The sequence below is a fragment of the Triticum aestivum genome, chromosome 1B (assembly GCF_018294505.1).
Source record: "Triticum aestivum cultivar Chinese Spring chromosome 1B, IWGSC CS RefSeq v2.1, whole genome shotgun sequence".
NCBI classification, from domain to species: domain Eukaryota; kingdom Viridiplantae; phylum Streptophyta; class Magnoliopsida; order Poales; family Poaceae; genus Triticum; species Triticum aestivum.
Genome location: NC_057795.1, coordinates 576,798,091 through 576,819,804, shown reverse-complemented (window position 1 = coordinate 576,819,804; position 21,714 = coordinate 576,798,091). Strand labels below are relative to the sequence as shown.

The 21,714-nt window shown below is 44.1% G+C and overlaps 1 protein-coding gene and 1 pseudogene across 2 annotated transcripts; both read right to left on the bottom strand.

Annotated features, from left to right (window-relative positions):
* Positions 1 to 10,823: 10,823 nt before the first annotated feature.
* On the bottom strand, positions 10,824 to 13,375 carry LOC123080037 (putative F-box/LRR-repeat protein At3g18150; annotated as a pseudogene).
* A 2,853-nt stretch (positions 13,376 to 16,228) lies between these two features.
* LOC123095873 (protein ADP-ribosyltransferase PARP3) lies at positions 16,229 to 21,369 on the bottom strand. 2 transcript variants are annotated; one of them, XM_044517455.1, is made up of 18 exons: positions 21,239 to 21,369; positions 20,265 to 20,587; positions 19,963 to 20,158; positions 19,752 to 19,862; positions 19,610 to 19,667; positions 19,457 to 19,526; positions 19,100 to 19,274; positions 18,884 to 19,017; positions 18,541 to 18,781; positions 18,328 to 18,455; positions 18,091 to 18,167; positions 17,863 to 18,023; positions 17,571 to 17,780; positions 17,386 to 17,488; positions 17,221 to 17,303; positions 16,986 to 17,135; positions 16,688 to 16,870; positions 16,229 to 16,594 (listed from the first exon to the last, which is right to left on the bottom strand). In XM_044517455.1, exons 1-18 carry the CDS (start codon positions 21,239 to 21,241, stop codon positions 16,526 to 16,528), a joined length of 2,475 nt encoding a protein of 824 aa, XP_044373390.1. In that variant the 5' UTR covers positions 21,242 to 21,369; the 3' UTR covers positions 16,229 to 16,525. The 2 variants fall into 2 exon arrangements, with proteins under 2 accessions (XP_044373390.1, XP_044373383.1); XM_044517448.1 differs by lacking the exon at positions 21,239 to 21,369 and having other exon boundaries at positions 20,265 to 20,620.
* Between the last annotated feature and the right edge of the window lie 345 nt (positions 21,370 to 21,714).

Genomic DNA, 21,714 nt, shown 5'->3' with positions numbered 1-21,714 from the left:
GTTTGGAGTTGAGATGCTTATATGAAAAAGTTTTTCAACCTGATAAGCTCGAACCCAAATCGGAGAAGTGCGTCTTCATAGAATACCCAAAGGTAACTATTGGGTACACCTTCTATCACAGATCCGAAGGCAAGTTATTCGTTGCTAAAATGGATCCTCTCTAGAGAAGAAGTTTCTCTCGAAAGAAGTGAGTGGGAGGAAAGTAGAACTTGATGAGGTAATTGTACCTTCTCCCAAATTGGAAAGTAGTTCATCACAAAAATCAGTTCCTGTGATTCCTACACCAATTAGTGAGGAAGCTAATGATGATGATCATGAAACTTCAGATCAAGTTACTACAAAACCTCGTAGGTCTTCCAAAGTACAGTCCGCACCAGAGTGGTACGGTAATCCTGTTCTGGAAGTCATGTTACTAGACCATGATGAACCTACGAACTATGAGGAAACGATGATGAGCCCAGATTCCGCGAAATGGCTTGAGGCCATGAAATCTGAGACAGGATCCATGTATGAGAACAAAGTGTGGACTTTGGTGGAGTTGCCCGATGATCGGCAAGCCATATTGTATAAATGGATCTTCAAGAGGAAGACGGACGTTGATAGTAGTGTTACTATCTACAAAGCTCGACTTGTCACAAAAAGGTTTTCGACAAAGTTCAAAATGTTGACTACAATGAGATTTTCTCAACTGTAGCGATGCTTAAGTCTGTTCGAATCATGTTAGCAATTGCCACATTTTATAAAATCTGGCAAATGGATGTCAAAACTGCATTCCTTAATCGATTTATTAAAGAAGAGTTGCATATGATGCAACCAGAAGGTTTTGTCAATCCTAAAGGTGCTAACAAATTGTGCAAGCTCCATCGATCCATCTATGGACTGGTGCAAGCATCTCGGAGTTGGAATATACGCTTTGATGAGTTGATCAAAGCATATGGTTTTATACAGACTTTTGAAGAAGCCTGTATTTACAAGAAAGTGAGTGGGAGCTCTGTAGCATTTCTAATATTATATGTGGATGACATATTGTTAATTGGAAATGATATGGAAATTCTGGATAGCATGAAAGGATACTTGAATAAGAGTTTTTCAAAGCAAGACCTCGGTAAAGTTGCTTACACATTGAGCATCAAGATCTATATAGATAGATCAAGATGCTTGATAAGATTTTTCAATGAGTACATACCTTGATAAATTTTTGAAATAGTTCAAAATGGAACAGTCAAAGAAGGAGTTCTTGCCTGTGTTACAAGGTGTGAAGTTGAGTAAGACTCAAGACCCGACCATTGCAGAAAATAGAAAGAGAATGAAAAGTCATTCCCTATGCCTCAGTCATAGGTTCTATAAACTATGATATGTTGTGAACCAGACCTATTGTATACCTTCCTCTGTGTTTGGCAAAGGAATACAATTTTGATCTAATAGTAGATCACTGGACATGGGTCAAGAATATCCTTAGTGAAGACTAAGGAGATGTTTCTCGATTATGGAGGTGATAAAAGAGCCCGTCGTAAAAGTTACAACGATGCAAGCTTTTACACCAATCCAGATGACTCTAAGTCTCAATCTGGATACATATTTAAAGTGGGAGCAATTAGCTAGAGTAGCTCCGTGCAGAGCATTGTGGACATAGAATATTTGCGAAATACATACGGCTCTGAATATGACAGACCCGTTGACTAAGCTTCTCTCACGAGCAAAACATGATCATACCTTAGTACTATTTTGGGTGTTAATCACATAGCGATGTGAACTAGATTATTGACTCTAGTAAACCCTTTGGGTGTTGATCACATGATGATGTGAACTATGGGTATTAATCACATGCAGATGTGAATATTGGTGTTAAATCACATAGCGATGTGAACTAGATTATTGACTCTAGTGCAAGTGGGAGACTGAAGGAAATATGCCCTAGAGGCAATAATAAAGTTATTATTTATTTCCTTATTTCATGATAAATGTTTATTATTCATGCTAGAATTGTATTAACCGGAAACATGATACATGTGTGAATATATAGACAAACATATAGTCACTAGTATGCCTCTACTTGACTAGCTCATTAATCAAAGATGGTCATGTTTCCTAACCATAGACATGTGTTATCATTTGATTAATGGGATCACATCATTAGAAGAATGATGTGATTGACATGACCCATTCCGTTAGCCTAGCACTTGATCGTTTAGTATATTGCTATTGCTTTCTTCATGACTTATACATGTTCCTATAACTATGAGAAATATGCAACTCCCGTTTACTGGAGGAACACTTTGGGTACTACCAAACGTCACAACGTAACTGGGTGATTATAAAGGAGCACTACAGGTGTCTCCGAAGATACATGTTGAGTTGGCGTATTTCAAGATTAGGTTTTGTCACTCCGATTGTCGGAGAGGTATCTCTGGGCCCTCTCGATAATGCACATCATTATAAGCCTTGCAAGCAATGTGACCAAATGAGTTGGTTACGGGATGATGCATTACGGAACGAGTAAAGAGACTTGCCAGTAACGAGATTGAACTAGGTATTGGATACCGACGATCAAATCTCGGGCAAGTAACATACCGATGACAAAGGGAACAACATATGTTGTTATGCGGTTTGACCGATAAATATCTTCGTAGAATATGTAGGAACCAATATGGGCATCCAGGTTCCGCTATTGGTTATTGACCGAGAATAGTTCTAGGTCATGTCTACATAGTTCTCGAACCCGTAGGGTCCGCACCTTAACGTTACGATGACAGTTTTATTATGAGTTTATAAGTTTTGATGTATCGAAGTTTGTTCGGAGTTCCGGATGTGATCACGGACATGACGAGGAGTCTCGAAATGGTCGAGACATAAAGATTGATATATTAGAAGCCTATGTTTGGACATCGGAAAGGTTCCAGGTGAAATCGGGATTTTACCGGAACACCGGGGGGTTACCGGAACCCTCCCGGGGGTTAATGGGCCTTAGTGGGCCATGAGGGAGAAGAGGAGGGCCGGCCAGGGCAGGCCGCGCGCCCCCTCCCCCCTAGTCTGAATAGGACAAGGAAGGGGGGGGGGCGGCGCCCCCCTTTCCTCTTTCCCCTCCCGCCTTTCCTTCTCCACCAAGGCAAGAGGGGGAGTCCTACTCCCGGTGGGAGTAGGACTCCTCCAGGCGCACCCCAAGGGGGCCGGCCGCACCTCCCCCTCCCTCCTTTATATACGGGGGCAGGGGGGCACCCCATAACAAACAAGTTGATCTACGGATCGTTCCTTAGCCGTGTGCGGTGCCCCCCTCCACCATATTCCACCTCGGTCATATTGTCGCGGAGTTTACGCGAAGCCCTGCGCCGGTAGAACATCATCATCGTCACCACGCCATCGTGGTGATGGAACTCATCCCCGAAGCTTTGCTGGATCGGAGCCCGGGGATCGTCATCGAGCTGAACGTGTGCTGAACTCGGAGGTGCCGTACGTTCGGTGCTTGGATCGGTCGGATCGTGAAGACGTACGACTACATCAACCGCGTTGTGCTAATGCTTCCGCTTACGGTCTACGAGGGTACGTGGACAACACTCTCCCCTCTCGTTGCTATGCCATCACCATGATCTTGCGTGTGCGTAGGAATTTTTTTGAAATTACTACGTTCCCCATCAACTACATCTTGAAAGTTTTTAATTTTTGAAGTTTTTATCATTTTCTTTTGCTTTTTACAAAACTGAAAAGGTGATCCACGGGGGGTAGAGTTTAAAAAACCCAGTATTTAGTAGTAGCGCGGGTTTTTACCCCTCGCTACTACTATGGCATGTCCCCGAGGGGCACGGTTGAGACCGATTAGTAGTAGCAAGGGGTAAAAACCCGCGCTACTACTATGGCATGGTCCAGGGGCACGGTAGAGACCACTTAGTAGTAGCGAGGGTTAAAAACCAACGCTACTGCTATCAACTTAGTAGTAGCGAGGGTTAAAAACCTGCGCTACTACTATGGCATGTCCCGGGGGGCATGGTAGAGACCGCTTAGTAGTAGCGAGGGTTAAAAACCTGCACTACTGCTATCAACTTAGTAGTAGCGAGGTTTAAAAACCTGCACTACTAGTAAGTAGCAGTAGCGAGGGTTTTTAACCCTCGCTACTAGTAAGCATTTGTGTATAAGCTTTTCCCTAGTAGTGCTAGCATATGCAGATATGGCCTCGGAACACTGAGACCGAAAGGTCGAACGTGAATCATACAGTAGATATGATCAACATAGTGATGTTCACCATTGAAAACTACTCCATCTCACGTGATGATCGGACATGGTTTAGTTGATTTGGATCACGTGATCATTTAGATGACTAGAGGGATGTCTATCTAAGTGGGAGTTCTTAAGTAATATGATAAATTGAACTTTAATTTTTCATAAACTTAGTCCTGATAGTTATTTTGCATGTCCATGTTATTGTAGATCAATGGCCCGTGCTACCATTCCTTTGAATTTTAATGCGTTCCTAGAGAAATCTAAGTTGAAAGATGATGGCAGCAACTACACAGACTGGGTCCGTAACTTCAGGATTATCCTCATTGCTGCACAGAAGAATTACGTCCTGGAAGCACAGCTAGGTGCCAGGCCTACTGCAGATGCTACTGATGACGTTAAGAACGTCTGGCAGAGAAAAGCTGATGACTACTCGATAGTTCAATGTGCCATGCTTTACGGCTTAGAATCGAGACTTCAAAAACGTTTTGAACGTCATGGAGCATATGAGATGTTCCAAGAGTTGAAGTTAATATTTCAAGAAAATGCCCGAGTTGAGAGATATGAAGTCTCCAACAAGTTCTACAACTGCAAAATGGAGGAGAATAGTTTTGTCACTGAACACATACTCAGTATGTCTAGGTACCATAACCACTTGACTCAGCTGGGAGTTAATCTTCCTGATGATAATGTCATTGACAGAGTTCTTCAATCACTGCCACCAAGCTATAAAGGCTTTGTGATGAACTATAATATGGAAGAGATGAACAAGACTGTTCCCGATCTCTTTGCGATGCTAAAAGCTGCGGAGGTAGAAATCAAGAAGGAGCATTAAGTGTTGATGGTCAACAAGACCACTAGTTTCCAGAAAAAGGCAAAGGGAAGAATATGAACTTCAAGAAGAACTGAGTGCTTCTACTGCAAAGGGATTGGTCACTAGAAGCAGAACTGCCCCAAGTATTTGGCGGATAAGAAGGATGGCAAAGTGAAAGGTATATTTGATATACATATTATTTATGTGTACCTTACTAATGCTCGTAGTAGCGCCTGGGTATCTGATACTGGTTCTGTTGCTCATATTTGCAACTGGAAACAAGGGCTACGGATTAAATGAAGATTGGCTAAGGATGAGGTGACAATGCACGTGGGAAATGGTTCCAAGGTCGATGTGATCGCCGTCGGCACGCTACCTCTACATCGACCTTCGGGATTAGTTTTAGACCTGAATAATTGTTATTTGGTGCCAGCGTTGAGCATGAACATTATATCTGGATCTTGTTTGATGCGAGATGGTTATTCATTTAAATTAGAGAACAATGGTTGTTCTATTTATATGAGTAATATCTTTTATGGTCATGCACCCTTGCTAAGTGGTCTATTTTTGTTGAATCTCGATCATGATGATACACATGTTCATAATATTGAAGCCAAAAGATGCAAAGTTGATAATGATAGTGCAACTTATTTGTGGCACTGCCATTTGGGTCATATTGGTGTAAAGCGCATGAAGAATCTCAATGCTGATGGACTTTTGGAATTACTTGATTATGAATCACTTGGTGCTTGCAAACCGTGCCTCATGGGCAAGATGACTAAAAACTCCGCTCTCCGGAACAATGGAACGAGCTACTGACTTATTGGAAATAATACATGCCAATGTATGTGGTCCAATGAGTGTTGAGGCTCGTGGCGATTATCGTTATTTTCTTACCTTAACAAATGATTTGAGCAGATATGATTATATCTACTTAATGAAGCATAAGTTTGAAACATTTGAAAGGTTCAAAGAATTTCAGAGTGAAGTGGAAAATCATCATAACAAGAAAATAAAGTTTCTACGATCTGATCGTGGAGGAGAATACTTGAGTTACGAGTTTGGTATTCATTTGAAACAATGTGGAATAGTTTCACAACTTACGCCACCTGGAACACCACAACGAAATGGTGTGTCCGAATGTCGTAACCATACTTTATTGGATATGGTGCGATCATCACTATCGTTTTGGGGTTATGCTTTAGAGACGGCTGCATTCACTTTAAATAGGGCACCATCAAAATCTGTTGAGACGACGCCTTATGAACTGTTTTTTGGCAAGAAACCAAAGTCGTTGTTTCTTAAAGTTTATGGTTGTGATGCTTATGTGAAAAAGCTTCAACCTGATAAGCTCGAACCCAAATCGGAGAAGTGCGTCTTCATAGGATACCCAAAGGAAATTGTTGGGTACACCTTCTATCACAGATCCGAAGGCAAAATATTTGTTGCTAAGAATGGATCCTTTCTAGAGAAGGAGTTTCTCTCGAAATAAGTGAGTGGGAGGAAAGTAGAACCTGATGAGGTAATTATACCTTCTCCCTTATTGGAAAGTAGTTCATCACAGAAATCAGTTCCAGTGATTCCTACACCAATTAGTGAGGAAGCTAATGATGATGATCATGAAACTTCAGATCAAGTTACTACCAAACCTCGTAGGTCTTCTAGAGTGAGATCCGCACCAGAGTGGTACAGTAATCATGTTTCTTGAAGTCATGTTACTAGACCATGGTGAACCTATGAACTATGAGGAAGCGATGATGAGCCCAGATTCCGCGAAATGGCTGGAGGCCATGAAATCTGAGATGGAATCCATGTATGAGAACAAAGTGTGGACTTTGGTGGATTTTCCCGATGATCGGCAAGCCATAGAAAATAAATGGATCTTCAAGAAGAAGACTGACGCTGACGGTAATGTTACCGTCTACAAAGCTCGACTTGTTGCGAAAGGTTTTCAACAACTTCAAGGAGTTGACTACGATAAGACTTTCTCACCCGTAGCGATGCTTAAGTCTGTCCGAATCATGTTAGCAATTACTGCATTTTATGATTATGAAATTTGGCAGATGGATGTCAAAACTGCATTCCTGAATGGATTTCTAGAAGAGGAGTTGTATATGATGCAACCAGAAGGTTTTGTCGATCAAAAGGATGCTAATAAAGTGTGCAAGCTCCAACGATCCATTTATGGACTGGTGCAAGCCTCTCGGAGTTGGAATAAACACTTTGATAGTGTGATCAAAGCATATGGTTTTATACAAACTTTTGGAGAATCCTGTATTTACAAGAAAGTGAGCTCTATAGCATTTCTAATATTATATGTGGATGACATATTGATGATTGGAAATGATATACAATTTCTGGATAGCATAAAGGGATACTTGAATAAGTGTTTTTCAATGAAAGACCTCGGAGAAGTTGCTTACATATTGGGCATCAAGATCTATAGAGATAGGTCAAGATGCTTAATTGGACTTTCACAAAGCACATACCTTGATAAAGTTTTGAAGAAGTTCAAAATGGATCAGTCAAAGAAAGGGTTCTTGCCTGTGTTACAAGGTATGAAGTTGAGTCAGACTCAATGCCCGACCACTACAGAAGATAGAGAGAAAATGAAAGTCATTCCCTATGCTTCAGCCATAGGTTCTATCATGTATGCAATGTTGTGTACCAAACCTGATGTGTGCCTTGTTATAAGCATAGCAGGGAGGTACCAAAGTAATCCCGGAGTGGAGCACTGGACATCGGTCAAGAACATCCTGAAATACCTGAAAAGGACTAAGGATATGTTTCTCATTTATGGAGGTGACATAGAGCTCATTGTAAACGGTTGCGTTGATGCAAGATTTGACACTAATCCGGATGACTCTAAGTCGCAATCTGGATACGTATTTTTATTGAATGGAGGAGCTGTCAGTTGGTGCAGCTCCAAGCAGAGCGTCGTGGCGGGATCTACGTGTGAAGTGGAGTACATTGCTGCTTCAGAAGCAGCAAATGAAGGAGTCTGGATGAAGGAGTTCATATCCGATCTAGGTGTCATACCTAGTGCATCGGGTCCAATGAAAATCTTTTGTGACAATACTGGTGCAATTGCCTTGGCAAAGGAATCCAGGTTTCACAAGAGAACCAAGCACACCAAGAGACGCTTCAATTCCATCCGTCATCAGGTGTCGGAGGGGGACATAGAGATTTGCAAGATACATACGGACCTGAATGTTTCAGATCCGTTGGCTAAGCCTCTTCCACGAGCAAAACATGATCAGCACCAAAACTCCATGGGTGTTAGAACCATTACTTTGTAATCTAGATTATTGACTCTAGTGCAAGTGGGAGACTGAAGGAAATATGCCCTAGAGGTAATAATAAAGTTATAATTAATTTCCTTATTTCATGATAAATATTTATGATTCATGCTAGAATTGTATTAACCGGAAACTTAGTACATGTGTAAATACATAGACAAAATATAGTGTCCCTAGTATGCCTCTACTTGACTAGCTCCTTAATAAAAGATGGTTATGTTTCCTAACCATAGACATGTGTTGTCATTTGATGAACGGGATCACATTATTAGGAGAATGATGTGATGGACATGACCCACCGGTTAGCTTAGCATTATGATCGTTACAGTTTCATTGCTACTGCTTTCTTCATGACTTATACATGTTCGTCAGACTATGAGATTATGCAACTCCCGAATACCGGAGGAACACTTTGTGTGCTACCAAACGTCACAACGTAAAAGGGTGATTATAAAGGTTCTCTATAGGTGTCTCCGAAGGTGTTTGTTGTGTTGGCATAGATCGAGATTAGGATTTGTCACTCCGTGTTTTGAAGAGGTATCTCTGGGCCCTCTCGGTAATGCTCATCACTATAAGCCTTGCAAGCAATGTGAATAATGAGTTAGTTGCGGGATGAAGTATTATGGAACGAGTAAAGAGACTTGCCGGTAATGAGATTGAACTAGGTATGATGATACCGACGATCGAATCTCGGGCAAGTAACATACTGATGACAAAGGGAACAACGTATGTTGTTATGCGGTTTGACCGATAAAGATCTTCGTAGAATATGTAGGACCAATATGAGCATCCAGGTTTCGCTATTGGTTATTGACCGGAGATGTGTCTCGGTCATGTCTACATAGTTCTCGAACCCGTAGGGTCCGCACGCTTAACATTCGATGCAGATATGTATTATGAGTTATGTATTTTTGATGACCGAAGTTTGTTCGGAGTCCTGGATGAGATTACAGCAATGACGAAGAGTCTCGAAATGGTTGATACATAAAGATTGATATATTGGACGGCTATATTCGGACATCGGAAGTGTTCCGGAAAGTTTCGGATAAAAAACGGAGTGCCGGAGGGGTTACCGGAACCCCCGGGGAACTAATGGGCCACATTAGGCCTTAGTGGAGAGAGAGAGGGGCGGCCAGGGCAAGCCGCGTGCCCCCTCCCCCTTGGGTCCGAATTGGACTGGGGGGGGGGGGGGCGATGCCCCCCTTTCCTACTCCCTCTCCCTCTCCTTCCTCCCCCTCTCTCGGGAGGTGGACTCCTACTAGGACTTGGAGTCCTAGTAGGACTCCTCTCTCCCAGGTGCGCCTACAGGGGTCGGCCGGCCTCCCCCTTGCCTCCTTTATATACGGGGGCAGGGGGGCATCATAGAACACATAAGTTTTTCTTAACCGTGTGCAGTGCCCCCCTCCACAGTTACACACCTCGATCATACCATCATAGTGCTTAGGCAAAGCCCTGCGCCGGTAACTTCATCATCACCGTCGCCATGCCGCCGTGCTGGCGGAACTCACCCTCGTCCTCAACTGAATCAAGAGCACGATGGACGTCATCGAGCTGAATGTGTGCTGAATGCGGAGGCGCCGTGCGTTTGGTACTTTATCGGTTGGATCGCGAAGAAGTTCGACTACATCAACCGCGTTGTTAAAACGCTTCCGCTTTTGGTCTACGAGGGTACGTGGACACACTCTCCCTTCTTGTTGCTATGCATCACCTAGATATATCTTGCGTGATCGTAGGTTTTTTTTTTGAAATTACCGTATTCCCCAACAATCGGTTGAGCATACTGCTAGGCTACACGAGCAGGGCAGGGACCGGTACATGCTGAATTTCTTCAGATACGGCATCAACGACACACATCATACCATTGATGGTCTCCAAAAATTAGCCCCCCCCCCCACCCGGCGGGGTGTGCCCGTCGCGCACCCCTTCTCGTCAAACTTTAAGCTCACGAACAGTGTTACATGGATCCCGCGATATGGATACGTGATTATATCCTCGCGGTCCAGTGCCGAACGACGATGACCTACACGCCGTGAAACACCTGCTAAGTATGCTGAAAGGCCCAACTCGACACTGGTTGCACAATCTGATGTCTGGCTCAGTGAACACCTGGGCCAATATTTCGAAAGAGATCTGAAGCAACATCATCAAATTTTGCGCCATAACAGCTCATAAACAAATGCAAGTATATCATGTATACAGGAACCAAAACAGTGAAGCACATGAGTGTGCAAAAATTGCAATAACACATGGGTCTGTAGCCGATCCTAGCACTAGGTTCAAGTTCAACTATACCAATCCTGATCATATAGGAGAACGTTGTCCCTTGTTTCAGGTGTCAGGCCATAATAAACTGCAGGGATTTGTACTTCTCCATGTAAACCGCTTTACAAATAAATGAAAGGTTGGACATATGAAAAGCGTTCTTAGAAACGAGTAGCAAACTATAATAACACATGATCACAAGGAAAATACAAGCGCAAACCCAGGGGGTGTGCATTTCATCAAAGGATGGGCAGTGTATGAAGATATCTATCCACTTTCCTTCGCATGTCATCTGGCTGGGCGCTTCTAGTGAAAAATAGCTCAGCCAACGGCGAGGCCTTCCCTTGCAGGCATATCAACTCTGTTTGACGGCTGATATCCTTTGTGGTCCAATCAACGAAATGACTGATATCCATGGCCCTTAGAGATTGCGCTCTAACCATAAGATACCTTGCAAAATCTATCTCCCCGGCCGTACCACAATATCCGCTCAGTCGCACATGCGTTAGATGCTTACTTTGCCAGATGGCCATCTCAGACGCCGGTTTCCAATCTCCACAACCAGCTTCATTATTTGGATCAAAGTAGAAGCACTATCATAAACAGAAAATTGTAACAGAGTTGGCACTTGTTAATGTAGAGGTAATAAAAATGATTGTGTTTCATCATCATTCTTATAAATGTTGAAACTAGTAGTGAGCTCATATGTAGAATGAACAACCTTTACAAATAAAGAAATGCACTCCTATCCAATGTGGACTAATACTTCAAATGATATAAATAAAACAATGCAATTTTACTCACATGTGGACCTAACATTGAAACATACACACTATACTTTCATGGAAGACCAGCACTCATGCAAAAATTACAAACAGTAACAACCGAAATGAGCTACAAGTCAAAATCATGCTCTTGGTAAGTTTATTTACGCAACCAATTCCTCTAGTTATGTATCACACTGAACATGAGCAAACAAATTGTAATTCCAATGCAATACCAAACCTTGTGTAGTCAACTTACTAATTTCCATCATATGTTTAAAAATTCAAATATTGTCTCACTTTAAATATTACAAAGGACCTACTATCCTCTCTTAAGATTCTTCAACACTAGCTACATGCTCTCTCATTCTATTTTCGCTCTCTTTTTAATTGTGAACCATGCAACAGCCCCGAAACATCAACGCCCTTTTGACAGTCTCCTAAGCCAGTGGCCTAACTCCTTGCTAGTTCTCCAACCATTGGGTCATGTATGTGTATGTAAAACGAGAAGCATCCATTATGAAGCAATTTGAATGCAACCAATTAAAAGAAACCTTCCAATCTCTCTATCTATCGAGAAATGTCAGTCGATAGTTTTATTTAAGCTTCTCTGTGCGAAACTAATGAAATACAATGGTCGACACTGAAAAGGAAAGCTAAAGGAAAATTAAAGACTCTGGTGCAAAATTTAGAACTATTGATCATTGGCTACAAGTTAAAACATAAATTTCCAAAATTTAAAATAAACGTATGCATATAATGGATACATTTAAAAGTAAGTTTGTAAATTTTCAAAAAAAAAAGTAAGTTTGTAAAAACTTTACTTGAAGGTAAAAATAAATAAACCATATATATAATGCAAGTTTAAGTTGCATAGGGAACTTAAATTGCAAATGAAGTAAAACAATCAAATAGAAAGCAAAGCATGCAGCATAGTTACCAATATCTCGAGACGTTGCAAACATGTGAATAAGGTTAAGAGGTGTATAGCTTTGGTTAGCTCTTCGCCGTTTGTGAATTTCATACCGAAGACGAGCGAGGTTACAAAGGGCAAGGCTATCTGCATCAAGTAGAAACAAAAAGGATTTAGATATCTATGTTTGGCCGCTAAAATTGATAAGCAAACATAAAATACGTTTAGGACATGTCTGAATTATCGCTAATTGATCAGTCACTACAAAGTTCCAAGTGCTAATATAACAAATAATTAGTGCATACCTTATTAGAAAAAGTAGTAAGGCTCGGCGAGCCCAAGCTCGGCAGCTTAAGCACAAACTCTGGAAGCCTTCACTTACCAAAATTAACACTAAATTTTGGTATACGCCAGAGATCAATGTGCGTGAAGGTGATGCTTTGAAGGGCGGGCGTGTCCCTTACGGAGAACTCGTCGAGGGGGACACAAGGCGTGCTCATGGACATAGTCGTCAGGGTGCAGGAGCGAAAGCAAACGCGGTGGAGTCCATGGATCCTGAAGAGATGCAGCTCCCGGAGAACAGGGCAGGCCTCGATCATGCGGTGGAGTGCCGTCTCAGAGATGATCACTTCGGACAGGTACAGATAGTCGAGGTTCGGCATGGTCGGCACCGGAGAATGGAGGACATTAGGAGGGCCGAGGCGGCAGCATGGAGATCCAGATGGCGTATGGAAACCGCGGCCCTGCCCAGCAAGGTGCGGGGCACAGGGTGCTGGAACTTGGACGCCCATCGCACTATGAGGGTGTCGTCGATGCGCCGCTCCGCTAGGGCTCGAAGCCAGGCGCAGGTGCCGACGCCGTCGAGGGTTGTCACGCAGAAGCGGCGGATGGGGCCGCGGTGCGAGGAGAGGACGGAGTTGATGGACTCGGCGGTCAGAAAAGGAGCATCCGAATCGGCGTTGAGTTGTAGGTCTAGCGGCAGCGACGGCCAGATGCGTCGCCATCGGCGCGAGAGCAGCATGGTGCGGGCGGCGGCCTTGGGCGGGAGCTTGGAGACGATGGTGCCTAGAAGGCAGTCCGGGAGGAGGCCGATGCCGTCCTCCTGCTCCCCCATGGTTGAGATGGCGGACACACCCCGAAGCTTGAATCACAGGAGAGAGGGAGGAAGAAACGCCTCGCGGGCTTGTGTATATGAGGGTGGGGTGGGCTGAGAGGCCGGAACAGGATATTGATTCCTCCCCCAATGCGAATTCTCAACAGAAAAAGCATCTACCGCCACCGCTATATTTCGCCTACTGCGATATTAAAGAAAGCCTCGCATACATCGTTTGTCTTAGTGGGTCGGCCCAATAATGTGGTTTTGGAAAATTTCTATGGAGCCAGATAACTTGTAGGAACCTTTTGCCCGATTTTGTAAATGTTCTGTACGGGTTTTTAAAATTTTTTAATGTTATCTCTATTGGATTTCAAAAGTTTTCTTTTTGTTTATGTATTTATTTTTACCCTTTTCTGTTCTTTTTGGTTTAAATTTTTTTAAATGCATGTTATCATTCTTTTTTTTTGACTGCAAATAGACTTTATTTCTCAAATAATAGACATGTCATTTACAAGCAGATGAGAAATAAAATCAGGGATCTCATCATCCCAAGAACTCGAGGATCTAGTAGTAAAATAGTTCTTTGCTAATTCATCTGCCACCTGATTGGCCTCTCTATAGCAATGTCTGAAGGATATGGATGCAAAGTCCATCATAAGTTGTTTACACTCTGTGATGATAGCTACCTCCGGGTCTAAATAATCATCAACTTGGTTCAGCGAGTCCACTGCGAACGAACAATCTGATTCAATTTCTATGTTGTTGCATCCAATGTGAGTTGCCAAGTATATCCCGTTTCTGATGGCAGTTAGCTCAGCTGAGTCAAATCCACTGATGTTTGGAACAAACCAACTTGCTGCAGCAATAAAATCACCCGGTCGTCCCGAGCCACAGCACCACAAGCACCTGAAAGTGTTTCATACTGAAAGGAAGCATCAACATTTATCTTCACGATCCCATATCTTGGTTTCCTCCACATGTGGTCATTCTTCCTTATTGGTCCTTTGGGTATAGTTGACCCGAGGTAATTTGTCGCCAAAACCTTGATGGCTAGTGCAGTTTTTTCTGGCGTTTGGACTTTGACTCCGTTTACTATCTGTCGGCGCTGCCACCATATATACCATGCTGCCACAACAGCAAGCTCCGCCGTTGGTACCTCCGCATCATTGCCCTGAAGCTTTGATAAAATTTCTATCGTAATAGATCCTGATCTGTCCTCGGCGACAGCTTTCCGTATGACTTGTAGCAAGCCCAGCCGCTCCCAAACATCCGTCGCTCGTCGGCACCTAAATAAGCAGTGTTGAATGTCTTCCGCTCCGACTAAACAAACTGGACATTGAGCTGAGCATGGGATGTGTCGGCTTGCTAATACACCAAAGCATGGGAGGGCGCCATGCAAAACTTTCCATGCAAAATGTTTTATCTTCCCTGGTATTTTCAGCTTCCACATATCCTTCCAAACTGAGTTTATATTTTCTGTACCTTGCCCATCAGCTCGCACCCACTGTGCCCCATGTTGATGTTCAAACTCCTTATGATAAGCCGATCGCATGGAAAACGTGCTTGATCGTGTATAGTTCCAAGCCACAAAATCTTCCGTCAAGTGATAATTCAAGGGGATTTGCAATATCCTATAAACATCAACAGGAGAGAACACATCACGAATTAGATCCTCATCCCACTGGCCTGTGTACGGGTTTATTAACTCATCAACCTTTGAAAGCATTGTTGCACCCCTATTCGTGATTACTTTCCTTGTGACACTTGATGGAATCCATGGATCATGCCAGATATCAATTTGAGATCCACTTCCAACACGCCAAATGCAACCCCGCTTAAAAGTTTGAATACCTGCGACAATACTCTGCCAAGTATAAGAAGAGCCTTTTTTTGGTCCAGCTTTCAATATGTCGCCATCTGGATAATATTTTGCCCTTAGAACTTGTGCACACAAAGAATCTGGGTTTTGGATTAATCGCCAACACTGTTTTGCTAACATAGCAAGATTAAAACTGTGCAAGTCTCTAAAACCCAATCCATGGTGAACAATTTTTTAATACAAGTAAAACTTTTTTGTATAACCATCAAATATTTTTTAAAATTTGTGTTGAATATTTTTTGAACATAAGTTGAGCATTTTCCAAATGGACGTTAATTTTTTTAAATGCATGCTGAACATTGTTTAAACGCACTTTGTGTCTCGTACCAGTACCATAGAGCCAGTGGTTACCCGACCCATTCGTATGACAGATCCAACCGGTCGAGACCCCAAATGGGAAGGGCCCGACAAGGAAATGGTGAAGTCGCGCGTCTCCTATCTATCCTTATTATCATTTATTAGTCGTAGTAGTGGATCGATGAATTCGGTATATTTTGTGAACTTGGTATACCGATGTCTATCTAATCTATGCTGAGTTCAGTTCAATTTATCTATGTGTTGTTGATCATGTTGGGATTTGAATGAATTAGGGGTTCGGACCACCGCCGCGAACGCGCGCGGAGAAATGATGGCCAAATTTATGAAATCCAGGGGCAAATATAGCAAGTCCATTTGTAGATGCTCTAACTGAACCATCCAGAGCCTTTTAATTCAAAGTAGTAGAATACAAATTGCCCACTAACCTAACCATTCAGGGCTGTTTAGTTTCAAAGAGATTTCATATGAAACCCAACCTTAACATCCTACGGTTCAAGTTTTGCTATGTCGAGTGGCCCAACATCAACATGGATCAACAGCATACATAGACTAAAAAACGGAAGATGTAACAGCAAGTGGACGTGCAAGGCGCGCCTGCGGCCTAGTTTGCTCTACTAGATGTCTAAAATAAAACCCAATGACTCAAGATGAAGCATAGCACGAACTAGTGCACATCAAACCAACATCCACATGCATTCCTGCTACGTGCACCACGGCACCAGGACTCCGACTGGCAGATACATACATACATACATTCTGCTAGACATATATACAGACACAGCATGTTCACCTACTACAACTACAAGCGTTTCTCCTACCTCCAAGTTACCCAAAATGGGACACAGGCCACCGACATCGCCGACGCACCATCGTTAAACGGTCACTACCACTAAAGCGTTCCAAAATACAGGGAACTGTCGACCTGACCGCGGCTGGGCGCCGCCATGACCGGAGGCCCGAGGGTGGACGCTTCACTCGTCCGGCACCACCTCCATGTTCTGCTCCTCGTACCTCACCCCAACCAGGAACTGGATGCTCACCTGCACAACATATGACACGCACAAACAACGGCATTGTCGGATCACTAAACACATCACCGACAGCGTTTAAGTAGGCTTAGTCTGGTAGCGTACCTGCTTCGGGTCATACACGGCGAACTCGTTGTACTCGAGCGGGCCGTCCTCGTTCCCCGACGGCACCAGCTTGCCGCAGGGCACCTTGACGTCGTCCCTCCAGGTGAGGTGCTCCGATTCGTCCGTAGTCTTCCTCCCCACCCCCTTCACGCCGAGCTTCTTCTCCTCCAGGGATTTCACATCCTATATATTGTCCAAAACAGAAGGACAGCATCAGTAACTAGTAACAACGGGTTTATAAACATCGATCCTGAAATATGTGGGTATACAGTATACACTACACAGGGTGGTCGAGTACCTCTGCTCCAGGTGTGCCCGTTATCTCTTTGATCTCTTCCCCCAGAGAGGCCACTGCCAACACCAGGTACCCTTCTGGACGGTCAACCGCCGTATAGCCATAACGGGCAGCTTCAGCCGCCGCGTCCGAACAAACAATGGCTCGACCGAACTGCACAAACAGTGTATACGATTTCAGCACGATGCTCAGCCTATGTATCGTGGCACAGGGATCGACCACGTAACAGAAGAATTACCATGTATCCGGGCACAGGCAGATGACAAACAGCAGGCAGGAAACCTTTATGCAGATGCCTAAGCAGGTTTGAGCTTCTCGTTCCTGCGTAGAACAAGAGGCTGACAAGTTAAAACGCGAGTGACAGTATCAACAATCAGCTAAACCGCAACATGCACGGACGTACCACACCAGAGAAGAACTTTGTTTGGCAGTTTCTTTATTTCTTCATAAGAAGGGAATGCACTGGATTTAACAGCATATATCCGATCCACCGACACGCCATAGACCTGCAAGAGATGAGCAGATCATAAGGCAGAATCAACCATGGGTGAAGAAAAGATAAAGGCATAGCAGAGTACGACATATTACCACGTCGTCGACCTTGACCGGTTCGTATGTTTTCTCCAGGTACTTGACAATCATCTTGTAATCCTCTGAATCTTCAGGAACGCTATTGAATGAACAACCCAGTTTCTTGTAGCATTCAGACAGCTGATCATCTAAGGTTGACCCAAAAACATCTCCTATAAGATGAGACGCAACATTTATATCACGGATCGTCTCGAAACCAGAGGCCACCTGCAGTCAAACAAACCTTGAGATCATCATGAATGGGTTAACTGACTGGAGATAGTGTGAGAAGTATGGTATGCAACCGTACATTGTCAGCAATCTGTTCAAACCCCCTCATTATATACGGCCGAGTTGTGGGGAACAGGGTGAACCACTTGTTGCTTATCTCTATCCACAATGCATCAGCAGCAGGGCCGGACTCTGGCGCTGGCTCCGCGCCTCGGATCCATTCAAGTAGCACTTCCTCCCCTGCCAATTGGAACAGTTGATGATATAGACTGACAAGTGAGGCAAACAGAAATGTTTAAGGGCAAACCTCTCTTCAAATGGAGATCTGTAAGCATCCCAACAGGAAGATCAGGCAGATCCTGGGCCATCTCTGTCAGAGCATACCTGTGACACAGACCAGTAGGTAACATTTTTACCATCTCTTGACAAACTGACGGCCCCTAAATATAGGAGGCTATAGAAACATAAACATGGTGTTTCCCAATTATTTCCAAGACAAATTTAATCGACATTTTCAACCAGCAATATAGAAGTTAACTGAAACCTGTATATTTCTTGGCCGCACAATTGCTTTAGGAGAAAAGAAATGGCAGGGTCAAGCTTGCAGTGTGCTGCTGCAGCTCCCAGTTGACGAAGTGCTGCACCTCCATGACGCACGTCGAAACCAACATCCTGCCAAGGAAAGAAAAAAACAGTACTATTTCTGGGTGCTACTCCAAAGCACAGAACCAGAGAAAGAAGAAACAAAAAGATGTACCATGTCTAAGGGGTACATCTTCATACTTTTCTTCTCAAACTTCTTCTCTCTCTCCCACGGCTCGAACTCATTTCCAGTAACCTCCTCGAACAGACGAGCAAATTCCTTGATAGCATCATTGACACGGTTACCAAAATCCTCGACTCGTTCCTCTGCCATCTGATCATGGCCAATTGGACCCTTCTTGTAGAAAAGGTGCAAGTGTTTTTCAGGTAGCATGATCAGCTGCATAATGCAAAACCTGCATACATAGATAGAACGGTTTGCAAGTGGTCAAATCAATGTACACTTCACCTCCACTAAAGGCCTTGACACACATGATAGATAACATAGAAGTACATACTGGTTAGTATCGGATCCTAAGTCGCAAACCGAACATGCACAATTGTAGATGATGCCATCCTTCTCAAAAATAAGCCCACCATCTTTGTCCAGTTTAGAGTCCTTGTGCACTGATCTTTTGCCAGCAAGTTTCAGCTGCCCAACCAAAACAGAGCTATTGGTTACCTGACTGGAGCTGCAACTATGAAAAGTGCAGAAGTTGAAGTCAACTGACTACCTCTGCAGCCAAAGTCTCGATGGCCTCCTCGCTTGGATCAAGCTTGTCCAGTGGCAGTCCTCTGCCCTCCGGAACAACATCCGAGACAATATCATAAGCAGCCAAAGGCTGAGCTTCCTTCTTCTGAATGCTATCAACTATCCACTTCTCACTCACTACTGGAGTTCCACGCTCCCTGTGCATGCATGGTTCAATTGTGAAAGGAACACATCATCAGAAAGCGTAATGTGCAAGGGTAACATTCCATCTAAAGTAAACAAAATAAAATAGAAATGAACTGCTTCCATATGTGCTAAACACATTTTGGAGCATGGGCCATATTGGAAGACAAGAAAGTGATCGGCAAGGGATTATTACAGAGCTTCAGCAAATCCTCCTGAGCCCCCCTTATCTCTCTCGGCTGGAGAAGCAACTACACATGTGACACCTGCAAGGCAAAGGCACATACATCAGCAATGGCAGCAGTTCATAGATGATACAACAGAAAGGATAGTACTACATGACACCCACCAAGCACAGAATTATTCACTTGTCCTCCATGGTTCAGAATCTGCTCCTTGAAATAAGCCTGGCCATTTTCAGAAGCAACAGAATCACATATGTGCAACTCGTAACCATAATATAGAAGGGGGTAAATGTTCAAATACTATACGTGTGAGCGTGACATCCGTCCGGACAATGCGATCATCATGCCGGAGAAGATATGGGCCTCTTCATCCACATCACGCTTAGGGTACCCCTTCCCCTCTTGCTGCTTCAGCCACTGCAGGGGAACAAACAAATTGTTTCAGATTGTAGACCGCTCGCGAATTGAATGCAGCACTGGTAAATGAATAGTACTTGAAAGAGTGTGGCCTCATTACCTTGTTCACATAATCATTGTTGATGTCCTCCGGCACCTTTATAGGATCAGATTTCCTTGGAGGATTGCTGCTGCTGAAAATGCAGCTTGCCCACTCACTGTATTTGCCAGTGCACTTGTACTTCCACCCCTTGCACTCAAGCTGGCCACCGCATGTTGGGCACTTCTCAAGTGGCCCGTAAAACATCATATCCTCACTGAAATCATCAAGCATGTTGTCAACATTTGGCAGAACATTTAGCATATGAGCAAATCAACAAGCATTTTGTTAACATTTCACTCAAAATATCAAATGGACTATACCATCTTGCAATAACTGCATCTTCTGATCCAGAAGCGTCTTGCTCGTTGGCTTCGAGGATCTTGCGCATGTCCTCCACAGAGAGGTGCTCTCTTATGGCCTTGCAGAAGTCTTCGAACTCTTTCGTGCCGTTTCCCTTCCCATCTAGCTCCGACTCCCCACCCTTGAGCTTCTTGGTCTTTGTTGGTGCCTCCGGCTCGACCGGCTTCTTGTTCTTGGAGGGCCGCTCCTTCCCCCCTTCCTGCTCTTTGTGTTCCTCCTCCTGCCTTTTTGGGGCATCTTTCCCTTCTTCAGCCGCATGAGTCCGTGATCGTGTCTCGTGTACCTCCAAGGACATCAACATTTTCGTGAGCAGCATACAGATACTAGGGGGAAAAGAAGTGAGCCGTACATTCGATTCAACGGCTAGATTAGTGACTGTGCCAGCCAGGATCCTAGATGGAGCAATATAAATAAGTTGCAACCTGATGCAGCATACACATACATCAGAAAGGAAATAACCAATTTTTCTGTGTCTTCAGTGAAGTCTACAACTTGTAGTTTTTGTAAAGTACATTTCTCAATACGAATAGGAGAGTTTATACAGTTAAGAATCACTCAGTTACTACCACTATTTTTTACATCCTCAAGATTCATGCCACATGCGAGTAATGCCTGAGAATACGCCACATAATTTCTGAAGGATGGTAAATAACTCGAATCCACAGCAAGCTAAACTACACAAAAAGAAATGCAAGAACTCAAGAAATCTGTCATCAGTAAGCAAACGATTCTTGTTGAACCGGAACAGGCAGCAAGAACTCGTCGGTGTGCTTGCCTGATCCGTTGCAGCCATGAGCAACCAAGGATCGAGCAAAAAGACGCGACCAGATCACTAGATTAGCAAGAACAACTACCACAGGCCAGGGCAATGTCAACCGGCTGTGTTCAGAGAAATGCAGAGAGCGGATCAGACGAGGCGGCGGGAGAGCGGTACCATGGTGGCCGGATTGCGGTGAGATGGAGGCGCCGAGAAGCATCAAGGTCCCGGTCCGTCCTTATCCCGGGGGCCTAAATAGGGGCGGAGGCGAGCGGGGGGGGGGGAGTTCGGGTGTCGTCGCCCATGCGCTCCAGGTGTGCGCACGCCCGTCTGCCCCCGCGACACGTCGCTTGCCGCCCGCTCTCATGCAGCCCGCTCTCGGGGAGCGCACCGAGGAGGAAGGGGAGGTGTGGGGGCAAACCAGGAGAGCCATTTTGCAGAGGACCTCGGAGGCTCGGATGCGGTCGGATGAAACCGGCGGCGGTGTCCACTCTCCGATTTCTCTGCCACGTTATTAATTCTTACAAGCACACCGTAAAATGCATTAGTGGTCACTTATCTCGTCGAAGGTGCTCTGATCACTCTAGTGAGAAAAATGTGATTTACGGTCACCGGAGGGCCATCTACGATCAATATATGCGTCCATGTGTATT